General features: G+C 41.6%; 1 protein-coding gene across 9 annotated transcripts in view; it reads left to right on the top strand.

Moving 5' to 3' along the window:
- Positions 1–13,491, top strand: part of PUM1 (pumilio RNA binding family member 1) — a 209,043-nt gene that overhangs the window by 143,768 nt on the left and 51,784 nt on the right. For all 9 annotated transcript variants that reach the window (XM_074976100.1, XM_074976093.1, XM_074976097.1 and 6 more), the window contains exon 10: positions 9,848–9,999. In XM_074976100.1, the coding sequence (XP_074832201.1) occupies positions 9,848–9,999 (152 nt within the window). The remainder of the gene's footprint in view (positions 1–9,847; positions 10,000–13,491) is intronic.

Below are 13,491 nucleotides of genomic sequence, written 5' to 3'. Positions count from 1 at the left end.
TGAGGCCTCAGTCTCAGTTCCTTAGCAGACATGGTTCTAATACCATGGAACTCTGGGCTGCTTTGTGCCTTCTCCCCCACTTTGCCTCATGCCCAAGGTGTTCCTCAAGGTTTGTAGGGACTGGGTGGTCGTTATCCTGATAGCCCACGCTTGGGGTCATCAGCACTGGTACCCCATGCTGATGGAGCTCTCAAAGCTTCCACCCATTCAGCATCCTCTGCTTCCAGACCTTATCACACAGAACCATCTGGACCTTAAGTCTTTTCACCTCATGATGTGGCAGCTTTGAGGCTAAATCCTGTTGAGCAGGGGTGCACAGAACAAGTGCATCACGTCCTTCTCAAAGGCTGCAAGCAGTCTACGTGGTGGTCTTACCTAGCTAAGTGAATGTGCTTCTCCTGGTGTCATCAGCTTGACCTTATACCCATGTCTTCCTCTGTCCCATAGGCGCTTAAGTACCTTGTTTCCCTGAAGCAGCAAGGCCTTGCTGCTGCTGCTTCTCTCAAGGTCCCTGTGGTAGCTATCTTGGCCTCCCGCCCCACAGAGGGCAGGTGATCTGTTTCTGCAGTCCCCGTGGTGGCGTGCTTTCTCAAATTCTGGTTTGGTCCTAGGACCTTAACCTAGTGATCCAGGTTCTTACGGGTCTCCCCTTCGAACCTCTGGGTATGTAAGTGTTTCCTTCTCTACCTCTCTTGGAAAGTGACCTCCCTGGTGGCCTTTGCCTCTGTCAGAAGGGTGTCTGAGCCTCATGTTGGAGCTCTTGTACACTGTGTTCCTTAAGGACAAGGTCCAACTCTGCCCTAACCCAGATTTACTACCCAAAGTAGTCTCTGGCTTCCATACTAGCCAAGACGTTTTTCTTCTTGTTTTTTATCCTAAACCCCACAGCTCCCTGCGGCTGCACTCTCTCAGTTGATCCTGATGCTTGTCTTTACACTGAATGGGTCAAGCCCTTCCAGAAGACCTGACAGTTTTGTGGCTGTTGCCGATCAAATGAAAGGACTTCTGGTTTTGTCGCAATGCATCTCTCCCTGGATCACATGCTGTATATGTGTGTGCTGCGACCTCTCTAAGGTTACAGTGCACTCTAGGTGAGCCCAGGCTTTCTCGACTGCCTTCCTGGCATATGTCCCTCTCCAGAAAATGAGGCTGCAACGTGGTCCTCCATACACACTTTTACATCTCACCGTGCTATTATGAAGCAGGCTAGACAGGACGCGGGCTTCAGGGCCACTGGCCATGAGTCAGCCATGCACTGACTCTGGCCCCTCCTCCTGGCTCGTGCATTGCCTCAAATAGCTATGAGCAGGCACTCGAAGAAGAAAAACCACTTAATCACCACTGTAGCTGTTGTTCTTCGAGACATGTTACTATATCTCTTTGAAACCCCCCCGTCCCACTGTCAGCGTATATGGCAAAAAAGCACTGAGGGTAGTCGGGTCAGCCTGGTCACACATGGGCCTTTGCACTATTGCCACACCTGGGGTCTCCGCAGCCAACCCAAGGGGTAGCAGCTAGGGAAAAACTTGCTGACAGTTGGGCATGTAGCACACATGCACCTAACTCAGATAGCAACACAGCTTGGAAAATGCCAGTTAAAGCAGTGAGTGACCATTTTCCCCCACCCCTGTTCTAGCCTAATGCATAGCCTCACTTCAGTGGCCAGCTTCACCTGTGCACACAGAGGTGCACTTTCACAATACAGATGTCTCATGCAATGTATTATAGTTACCTAATAAAAGAAGTTATTTTTATGTATCTAAATGATAAAAAGGAGAGTGAAAATTGAAAAAAAAAACTTTTTGTAAAACCTGGATAAAAATTCAACTAAACTGAAAACAAAGACACTTAATAATTTTATTCCTTTTAGTTGCTCATTCAAAAGAAGGGAGGATTTGTAGTGATGTATAGCTAAGGTTTGCACTGCCAGTTGAAGGCTAGTGTATCATTTTTCCAGGGCTGTAATCCAGTGACGTTTTCGCCCCAGCAAGCAGTAATTGTTTTTTAGAGTATTAATTTGAATGGAGATACAGGCTGAAAATTAGTGAAGATGTACTGATGGCAGTATCACTTTTGATGCAAAAAATGTGAGAATTGGTGACAAATTTGAAGAGATGCAAAATAGTTTTTGGTGCCTAGAAATTGGGATTCCCTGATGGTCATCAGCATTCTGTTTGCAATTATTCTTCAGCCCCTTCTGTAAACCAAGTGCTAATATGTGTATTTGTCAGAATAAGATAGTCAAAATGATAAACTATCTATGCCTAGTTTTAAGCATTTGTAGATTATTTTAAATTTTCACAGCTGCAGAAGATTATGGGGACATCAGACAATTCAGTGACAGTAGATATTAAATTAAAAAACTTAAAGCAGGGGCGGGGAGCCTCCGACTGCAGCTTGCCTGATTTCTGAGCCTCACACGCCGGATCGGGTAAGCTGCAGTCTGGATGCAGACGGTGGACTCTGCTGGGGACCAGGAAGCTGCTCTGGCCTCTGCTGCTGCTGTTTTCCCAACCAGGAGGAGCAGCAGTGGTCTGGGCAGCCAGCACAGAGGCTTCCTACTGCTGCTTTGAGTGGCCAGAATTCCAGACAGTCAGAGCCGTGGAGGGCAGCACCTGGGAGCAGGAGGGAGGGGGCTTATAGCCATGTGTGTGCAGGGTGCTGCAAAGGTAAGTCACCCATCTCACCTATGCGCTGCACTCCCTCCCATCCAGACCTCCACTGCCACCTCCCTGCACCCTGCCTCCCACCCCGACTCCCCATCTGCAATCTGCTCTTGACCCCTCCCTCCCAGACCTCTCATCCTGATCTCTCCCACCCACACCCCTCAAGCTCCTCCTGCCCAGACTTCCCACCCACACCATGCTTCTGCCCCTTCCATCTCAGACCCTACACCCCCAACCCTCCTGCATCCCCCCCCCACACCCTGCTCCTGCACCCTTCAGTGTTTTCAACTTGTTTTTCTTATTTTTTCTAGCTGTAAATTTTGCTATTGCAGAAATAATATTTGTCTGGTTTTTGTGTGTGTGGTGAAATCTTTTAGATTTTTATTAGGAAGTCCTGATAATCCTTACAAGCTATTAATATGCATTTGCAAACTTATTAATATTTTGAATATTCAAACTGTAGAATTGTAGGACTGGAAAGGACCTCAAAAGGGCTTCTAGTCCAGTGTTTCCCAAACTTAAAACATTTGCGTACCCCTTTCAGCACTTCGGCTTTATTGACGTACACCCTCTCCCAGGGCCGTCCCAGTGTTTATTTCTTGAGTTTTAGTGATTTTATTTTCTGCTGTGTACCCCTTGAGAGCCTTTCATGTACCACCAGACCATTGGTACATTCACCACACTTTGGGAAGCACTGTAGTCTAGTCCACTTGTTTGCCATTGGGACTGGACTAAATATTACCTAGACCATGCCTGGTAAGTGTTTGTCTAAGCTACTCTTAAAAAAACTCCAGTAGTGGAGATGCCACAGACTCCCATGGCACTTTATTCCAGTGGTTAATCATCCTGAGAGTTGGAAAGTTTTTAAAAAAAAATTTCCTACCTAAGCCTCCTTTGCTGTAATTAAAGCCCAGTGTTGCTTGTCTTATCCGCAGCAGTTAACAAGAACAATTTTTCTCTTCCCTCCTTGTAGGAATTTTCTGTGTATTTAAAAACTTAGATTCCCACACAGTCTTCTCTTCCTCAGCTTCACAATAAACAAGCAGTCCTGTAGCACCTTAAAGATTAACATTTATTTCTCAGGTAATTGGCTTTTCTGGGTAAGACCGACATCTTCTTACCTACAAAAGCTCTTTACCTAATAAATAATGTTGTTAGTCTTCAAGGTGCTACAGGACTGCTTGTTTTCTTTAAACCTGTCCTCCTAGGTCATGGTTTTTCTAGACCTTTAATCATTTTAGGCTGGTCTAGATTTCCTCCAGTTTGTCCATATCTTTCCTGAAATGTGATGCCCAGAACTTAAAACAGTAGTCCACTTGAGGGCTTATTAGTGCGCAGTATAGTAGAAAAATTGCTTCTTGTGTCTTCTACTGGTACATCCCAGAATGTTTCCTCCCCTCTGCCTCCCTGCAATAGTGTAATACTTCTGACTTGTGGTTAGCTTGTGATCCACTGGGACTCCCAGATCCCTTTCTATAGTATTTCTTTCAAGGCAATAATTTTCCATTTTGTGTGTGTGCAGTTAATCGTTCCTTTCTAAGTGTCTTGCTGAATTTCTTCCTGTTTATTTCAGATCATTTCTCCAATTCGTCCAGGTCACACTGAATTTTAACTCTATCTCCCAAAGCACTGGGAGCCCTTCGCAGTTTGGTATGACCTGCAAACTTCATAAGTGTACTCTCTATGCCATTATTTAAATCACTGATGAAGATATTGAATGGAACTAGGCCCAGGACCAATCCCTAGGTGAACCCAGTTGATATGCCCCTCCCATTGTACATTAGAACACAATTCCTAGAGAGAAGTTATCAATCAGTTATGTATCCACTTGATCATAGTTTCATCTAGGTTGTGTTTCCCTGGTTTTTTTTTACAAGAAGGTCAAGTTAGACTCAAAACCTTTACTAAAGGTGTACCACATTTACCATTTCCAGCCATCCACAAGGTTTGTTACCTTGTCAGATAAAGCTGTCTGGCTGGTTTGACATGATTTGTTCTTCATAAATCCATGCTCACTTTTAGGTGTTTGCAAATTGTTTGCTTATTTCCTCCATTTTCTTTCCAGGTGCTGAAGTTAAGCTGACTGGTCTGTAATTCCTGTGTTGTCACTATTCCCCCTTTAATAAATTGTCACTATATTTACCCTTTTCCAGTCCTCTGGAATCCCTCATCTTCCACGATTTATTGAAGATAATAGCTAATGACTCAGATAATGCCTCAGTCAGCTCCTCAAGTATTCTAGGGTGTATTTCATCAGGCTCTAGGGACTTGAAGCATCTAAATTCCCTATTTTAGCTTCAGATCCTACCTCATTTTCATGGTGTTCACTATGTTAGATGTCCGGTGGTTGTTAAGGTTTTTGGTCAAAACCTGAAACAAAAATATTGCTCAGCACTTTGTCCATTTCTGTATTTTCTGTTGTTGTGTTTTCCTCCTTGAGTAATTGATATTCCTCCTGCTTCTAATGTTTTTGTAGAAGGTTTCCTTGTTACTTCTGCCTCCAGCTAGTTTAATTTCATTTTGAACCTTGGCCTTTCTAATTTTATCCCTACCTGCTTGTTGGTGTTAATTTTCGTCCTTTTCACTTTGATCTAGTTTCCACTGTTTGTTTCAGATCATTGAAGACCTCCTCATTAAGCAATGGGTTGTTTCTAATTGGTCTTGTGCCTTTAAAAATGTCTCCTGGAAAAATTACCAGCTCTCTTGAGTTGTTTCTTCCCTTAAACTTGCTTCACAAGAGCTCTTACCTGCCAAATTCCTGAGTTTGCCAACCTTTTTGTTGAAATCTATTATCTTTGTTGTGCTGTTTTCCCACAATTTCTTACAATCATGATCTCTTATAATTTCATGATCAGTTTCACCTAAGCCATCTCAAATTCTCAATCAACTACTCCCTATTTATCAAATGCTAATCTAAAACAGCCTCTCCCCTGGTATCAGAGGGGTAGCCGTGTTAGTCTGGATCTGTAGCAGCAACGAAGGGTCCTGTGGCACCTTATAGACTAACATAAAAGTTTAGAGCATGAGCTTTTGTGAGTTAACGAATCTGAAGAAGTGAGTTAACTCACGAAAGCTCATGCTCTAAACTTTTCTCCCCGGTAGATTTCTGCACCATGGGGAATAAAAAATTATCTCCAATACATTTCAGAAATTTATTGGATAATTTATCTGCTAGGAAAATAACACAGACATCAATGTAGAATAGTAACAGAGAAATTCAACATGCAAGGCACTACATTTAGACATCAATGTAGTTGAAGTCCTGTATTGTGAGTCCTTATATTCAGATTCACGTGAATGGTGTGATTATGATGAGCCATATAGAAGTGGTAGCTACACTGAAGGGAACATTTTTTATGGTGATGTTTCTTTCTGTTCAGTTTAGTATTATTTCTTAGAGTGTGTACATGTTGAAAGGAATTTTTTCATGTGCATAAACTATTCAGTATGTGTGGCGCACAGTAAAAGTACTTGACTTCAAATGAACTCATATGTTCTTTCTTGATGGGATCTTCTATTAGTTAGTTTCTTGAGATGAAGAATAACTGAGTTTTACAGGGCTGGTCATGGTGACATGCTTGACCTAACTGAGAGAGCTCCTCAGTAATGAGTGCCTCACCATGTGCACAGACAGGCTTAAGCCAGACTCGTAGGAATGTTCAGAATGCTTTGTTTAAAAGACCTGATGGCAAATTTCAATAACCTGTACACCCTGACCCCCCCACTCCCCCTTTCTTTTTAAATACACAGTGTTGTTGCTGTTCAAATGAGCAACCCCAGCCTGAGTCAGAGAGTCCAGACCGTGTAGTAGGAGATAGTTAGAGCTCAGGTTAATAGAAATGATAAATCTTTTACTTTGGAATAGAGATGCCCCATCTTTGTCCAAATACAGATTGCCACGACAACGTGCTGGGAGCCTGATGGCTATCCTGTTTGCATAAGATGAAATGGATCAGAGCTGCCTCTTTTCAGTATAGAAGTGTGGTTCCAGCATGCCACATGTGACTGGCTTTGATTAGACACCAGCAGGCACTGATGCATTTTGATCTGAGCACTCTTGTTGCTTATATGAAGATGGGCAGCAGCATGCTGGGTCTGTTCAATGGGGTGTCCTCCTGTGTTCGTGTACAATGAAAATTAATTGGGCTAAAAGGTATTTGAAAATGTAAAATCTGATGTTGCCTGGAAGCAGATCTGCTGAGTGGGAAATATAGCCACTTTTGCCATCAACTGAGTTCTGTCACAGACTGAATTTTTAATGTATGAAACAAACTGGTCTTGATGATGGGAGCAGATCATTGCTCATTCTGATTTACCTTCTGGCATTGGTGCCAAGGCTGTTCATATGGTGATTCTTACTGTGCAGAAGTACTTTGGAGGCTGTGGTGGTAGAGAGCTTACCTAGTATAATGACTGATGTTACACAGATCCTATGTAGACAGACAAATTTAGAATGATTTGATAAGGACAGCACATAACCAGTGCCACCTTCTGTGTAATTTTACCTTGTAGCATAAGTCGGGCTCTTCATCTGTAACACTTGTTTGTACAGATTGGTACCAGGGTGCTGTGAAATGTTTAGATTTCAGAGTTCTGTTTTTGAAGCAAGTATATATAATTGACAGGTCTCCTGCTTAATGGCCTCATTTGTATCTTCTTTGTCTTTTCCTTCCCTCCCCCTTCTGTGCTACACTTATGCTTGGAATAGTTTTCCTCTTGTCTGATCCAAATACTCACCCTCTCATCATTCAGTATTTGTTAAATTTGCTTCATATGTAAATATTTTTTAATGATCTACGAAAGACAAAATTTGTTCTTAATTGCAGTATTTTGCAGTTGAACCTTTACCAGAGCCATTCTCTCAGGGGTCTGCAACCTGTGGCTCTGGAGCCATATGCATGCAGCTCTTTAAGGACTTCTTTGTGGCTCCCGATGCTATAATTGCAAAGTAAAGAAGAAAACCTCCTGACTGGTCTCAGTAAATGGTGAACATATGAAAGCCCCACAATGAACCACTCATATCTAAACTGCAAACAATGTGATCTCAAAACATTGGACAACTCTGTCTGACATGTTCCAGAGAGAGGGGGGGGTTCAGGAGTGAAAGTCGGGAAGACAGTGGTGCAAACGTACATGCAAAACATGAGGAAATAGAATATGTAACAAGTTTGTGAACGTCCTGTAGTAACCATGTATTGTATTACAAATCATTGTGTGTACACTATTCTTAAAATAGGGGTTACAAAAAGTAAGGTTTGATGTTATTTATTAAGGACTGTCTTCTCTTCATATGCATTGCAGCTCTTGAATTACTGAGTTTTTTACTGAATAGGAGAAAACGGCTCTAGTTGTGCCTGAATGCATTGCTTGTCCATCTCACAGTCTAAGGAGGTAGACTGTGAGCTGACTATATGCCAGTTCCAGCTAGTTAGATGCTTTTGAATGGACTGAAATCTTATTTACTACTTCTGCTTCTTCTGCTATTTTCTCTGGAGTCTGAACCTTGACAGAAATATTTGATTACTCCTGGTGTAAGCTGCATATTCATCTGCAAGAAGATGAGAATTCTGTCTGTACATAGGAAATACTCCTCCCTGCTGCAGCATAGGTCAGAATATAAGAATGGCCATACTGGGTCAAACCAAAGGTCTGGCTAGCCCAGTATCCTTGACAGAGCCCAATGCCAAGTGCCCCAGAGGGAATGAACGGAACAGGTAATCAAGTGTTCCATCCCATCGCCTGTTCCCTGCTTCTAACAAACAGAAGCATGGGACACCATTCTGTATGCGTGATATTAAAAATTAGGCTTGTATCTCATTCAGACAAGAGCATTCCAATCTACCGTTGTGTTCATTGCAGCAGTAGTTTGCTCCTCAGATAGGTTTTGCACTGGTTTTGAAAAAGTAGAAATTAGATTTTTGTTAGCCGCCTTTTGATTTCTCCAAAGACATAAAATTATTATTGCTTCCAAATACCATTCTATTGGATGGGATGTACTGTACTACCCGTTAAACCTCTCTAATCCGGAACTCTCTCATGTGGCAACATCTGTGATCCAGCATGATTTTAGTTAGCTGGATGACCTTTATCATAGATGTGGCTACTTTTTCTGTGGTCCTAAAAAGTTTGTTTCCATCCACAGGTCCTGGCTTTCAGTGTTCTGTGCTGTTATTTAGCTGTAATTTACCCCTAAATGTCTTCTAAGAGCCCAGTAAGCTGTGGAAATGTTGTTAATGCTGCTGTATGATATTGACCTCCTGTGGTCTGGCAAATTCTCTTGTCTGGCACCAGTCAGGATTATAGAGAAGTTCAACCTGTAGTAAATGCCACATATAGATTTCTCCATCTGATCATACATCAGTCTTTGGATAAATGTTTAAGAACTGAGTCTAAACCAGGCCTTATCTAAAATAACTCAAAGGCCTGCAATTTGACATGCCCCATGAAAACACTCAGTTCTATAGATCATTTATGATAAAAATATATTCTCTTAAATGTGGTATGCAGCATGGAAAAAGGGGATCTGTGCCCTTTTATCCTCCTTTTATCATTTATGTGGTATATAGAAAACACCTGGAAAGATTTTGTTCGTTAGTTTTGAATTCTTGTTTTTTAATTGGAAATTCAGGTGCTCATTAATGTGGAAAATTTTCCCTGCTGGCTGGAGAGCTAAAAGACAGATACCACCAGAGTCATGAAAGCAGAAGCTCTAGCCTATAGCTTTAGAGTTACATTTTGGAGAAAGGTCATCTTTGCTGAAGGTTCCTCAGCCCCACCTTCAGTTTTGGCATTGGAGTCACAATAAAAATCACTTGAAATTCCTGCTAAATATTTACATGCCCACTATATATAAAGCAAAATAACAAGCAAAAGAAAAAAGGTAAGTCTCTATTTGTATGTTTTGATAAAAGAAATAAAAATTGGCACAGGCTTAATCAGTAGTTAAACTAGACCCGGGCAAACTAACCTCAATTAAATGCCATATTCTCCAGATGCAAAGTGGATAAACTCCATTTACTCTGGACAATAGTCCTGAGCCCAGTGGTTTTAAAATCCTTTCTGGTTGTTTCTGGTTAAAATGCTTTTGGCTTTGTTGAATCAAGTGTGATGGGTGAAGGTTATTTTGATGATCAGGTCTTGTTTATTAAAGAAGTTGACTGAATCTTCTTTTGGTATTTTAGGCCCTGCAGTTGTCCCTCATCAGTATTATGGAGTTACTCCCTGGGGTGTTTATCCGGCCAGTCTTTTCCAACAGCAAGCTGCAGCAGCTGCTGCTGCAACTAATTCAGCAAATCAGCAAACCACTCAACAGACCCAACAGGGACAACAACAGGTAAGTGGCAGCATTTTCCAGGTAGTGTTAGTACCTGGGATTTACATAAGGATTCTCATATGTTTAAAGACTTGCTATTACTTTTGACAACACTTGAACATATACATGACTTGGCTGATTTCAAAAGACCTTGGTTTCTCTTAAAATAGAAGGGAAACTATTATCTGTAAACTAAGGAAGGGGAATCATATATGTTTTTCCCACCATGTTTGGAGTTTTCTGTATGCAGACTGGAAATAATGGTCTGGATTTGACAGAAAATAATGTACCAAACAGACCAGTCCAGAGTGAGAGAAGAAAACTTAAAAAATAGCTTCTTTCTGCTTCACGTATCTGGCTGAACTTATGTTGGAAGCTGTAACTAGTAGAAGAGTAGAATAGAAATGTTACCTCTTACGTGTTACTCTTCTCACATATAAAGGTACTAGGGGACAGCTGTTGGCAAGTATAAACAAGGTACTTTTAAGAGGTAAGTATAGGGCAACAAAAAAAAAATCAGTTAAGAATTAAAATTTTGCAAAGCAGGTCTGATGGGGGAAAAGGCATTTGTTTGAAAAAACTGCATTTAAAATATTTCATTACATGGCAATAACCATAGCTCTGTAGCTATTAACTATCTGAAGCTATAACAGTTTTAATATGAAAGAAGCAGCTTAATCTCACATTTTTTTCCCCATACTGATGCATTTCCCAATTCGTACTCAACACATTGGACAAGAAAGGAGAAGCTTTCTTCCTGTGCAAATGTGGATTACTTCAAAATGTGTCCAATTTTTAAAAAAAATTAACATTGTTAGACTTGTGTAGTAACTGTCCCCTCTTCATTCACTGTAAGATTTAGGGCAGAAAAAAAGGACTAACATTCCCATTTCCCAGTATCTGAAGCAAAAGACCAGTAAGGTTTGTTTCTTCTCTACCCTCACATTTTCAGCTGGCATTAATGCTGCAAATCAGGAAGGCTCTTGCATGCTTTTTTGCAGAAATTCTAACAGTGACCTAGAGCCAAATCCATTCTGAAAACAGGATTCCAAGGAATTCAAATATAGAACAAATTTTAAGATCTTTCACAACAATATTAGCACTAAATTTGGTTGTATAGATTGTAATCTCTGTGGGGCAGTGACTCTGTCTGTGTATGTCTGTGTAGCATCAGACAGAAAGGTGCCCTGAACTTGATGGGGACTTAAAAGTGCAAAATAAGAGTGGCTGTACTGGGCGAGACCAAAGGTCCATCTTGCCCAGTATCCTCTCTTCCGACATAGGCCAATGCCAGATGCTGCAGAGGAAGAGAACAGACTGGGTGATTGAGTGATCCCTCTTCTGTGATACATTTCCATCTAACAACCAGAGGCTAAGGACCCCATTCCTACCCATCCTAGCTAATAGGTATTGATGTACCTCCATGAATTTATCTAGTTCTTTTATGAACCCTGATAAATTCCTGGTCTGCACAACATCCTCTGGCAATGAGTTTCACACATTGACTACACACTGTGTGAAGAAAAACTTGCTTTTGTTTGTGTTAAAGCTGCTGCCTATTAATTTCATTTAGTGACCCCTGTTCTTTTGTTATGGGGAACAAGTATATAACTTTTCCTTACTCACTTTTTCCATGCCAGTCATGATTGTATAGACCTCTATCATATCCCCTTTAGTGTCCTTTTTCTAAGCTGAAAATTCCCAGTCTTTTTGATCTCTTCATATAGCACCCATTCCAAAGTCCAGATCATTTGCTGCCCTATTCTGAACTTTTTCCAATGCCAACATATCTTTTTTGAGATGAGATGACCACATCTGGATGCAGTATTCAAGATGTGGGAGTACCATGGATTTATATAGAGGCAATAAGATATTCTTTTTGTTATTCTCTATTCCTTTTATACATGTGCAGTTATTTTTCCCAGTTGTGGCTCATGTGAATTAAAAGCTGTTTTTGCTGATGGTAGTTCGCCATGCTTGTAAATCCTCCGCAGAAGAGCTCATTTGGCTTGATGTAAATTTTGTGACTAAAATAAAGATTTTGTCACAATTATTTTTAGTAAAAGTTACAGACAGATCACGAACGTCCATGAATTTTTATTTATTGTCTGTTACGTGTCTGTAACATTTACTGAAAATAATGGGGGAAGGGAGAGGTGCTAGCCTGGAGATGACTGAAGCTGTAATATGATGGGGGTGTCTGGGCACAGCTAAGGAAATCAATCTAGAGTATGTTTGCTTAAAACCAGGCCACTTACAGCCCAAGTTTGGGATTTCCTTTTCACTAAGGCAGAGCCAGCCAGCCAGCCAGCCAGCCTTAGTTCACTATAGCTGTTGAAACCCTCTAGATTGGAGATGGGTTGTGAAAATCTATTAACCACACTTTTCTTTCTGCTAGTGCAACAAGTCTGTATTAGTGTCTAATTTTTTTTGGTCAGCAGATGTTTGTGATCTGTTGTGAAATGTTTGTAATTGTGTGTGGCACAAAGTAGCAACATTTAATAGACAACTCAAGTGGGTGCACACTGTTACTGTTCACGGACAAAGACAGCTCCCGGACTAATGCGATAAGTGGTGCATTGTGGGATGAAGGTGGACAACCTTTGGTGGAGAAAGAACAGGTTAGGAGCTATCTAAAAAGGCTGAATGTACATAAATCGATGGGCCCGGACCTAATTCATCCTAGGGTTCTGAGGGAGTTGGCGAATGTTGTTGATGAGCCCTTGGCCATTATTTTCGAAAAGTCATGGAGATCGGGAGAGATCCCGGATGATTGGAAAAAGGCAAATGGTAGTGCCCATCTTTAAAAAAGGGAAGAACGATGATCCAGGGAACTATAGGCCAGTCAGTCTTACATCAGTCCCTGGAAAAATCATGGAGGGGCTCCTCAAGGAAGTCATTTTGAGGCACTTAGAGGAGGGGAGAGTGATCAGGAATAGTCAGCATGGATTCATGAAGGGCAAGTCATGCCTGACCAATCTGATTAATTTCTACAATGAGATAACTGGCTCTGTGGATAGGGGAAAATCAATGGATGTGATTTATCTTGACTTTAACGGTCTCCCACAATATTCTTGTCGGCAAGTTAAAGGAATGTGGATTGGATAAATGGATGGTAAGATGGATAGAAAGCTGTCTAGAAGGTCGGGCCCGGAGGTTAGTGATCAACGGCTCAATATCGGGATGGCAGTCAGTTTCTAGTGGAGTGCCCCAAGGTTTGGTTCTGGGTCCTGTTCTGTTCAACATAATTATCAATGACCTGGATGAGGGATTGGATCGCACCCTCATGAAGTTTGCAGGTGACACTAAGCTAGGGGGAGAGGTAGATATGCTGGAGGGTAAGGACAGCGTCCAGACTAATTTAGACAAATTGGAAGACTGGGCTGCAAGAAATCTGATGAGGTTCAATAAGGGCAAGTGCAGAGTCCTGCACTTGGGCTGGAAGAATCCCAAGCATTGTTACAGGCTGGGGTCTGACTGGCTCGGTAGTAGTTCTACAGAAAAGGATCTGGG

Source organism: Carettochelys insculpta, chromosome 24, assembly GCF_033958435.1.
Source record: "Carettochelys insculpta isolate YL-2023 chromosome 24, ASM3395843v1, whole genome shotgun sequence".
NCBI classification, from domain to species: Eukaryota; Metazoa; Chordata; order Testudines; family Carettochelyidae; genus Carettochelys; species Carettochelys insculpta.
The sequence above is the reverse complement of the archived record's forward strand: the minus strand, read 5'-3'. Positions and strand labels throughout refer to the sequence as shown.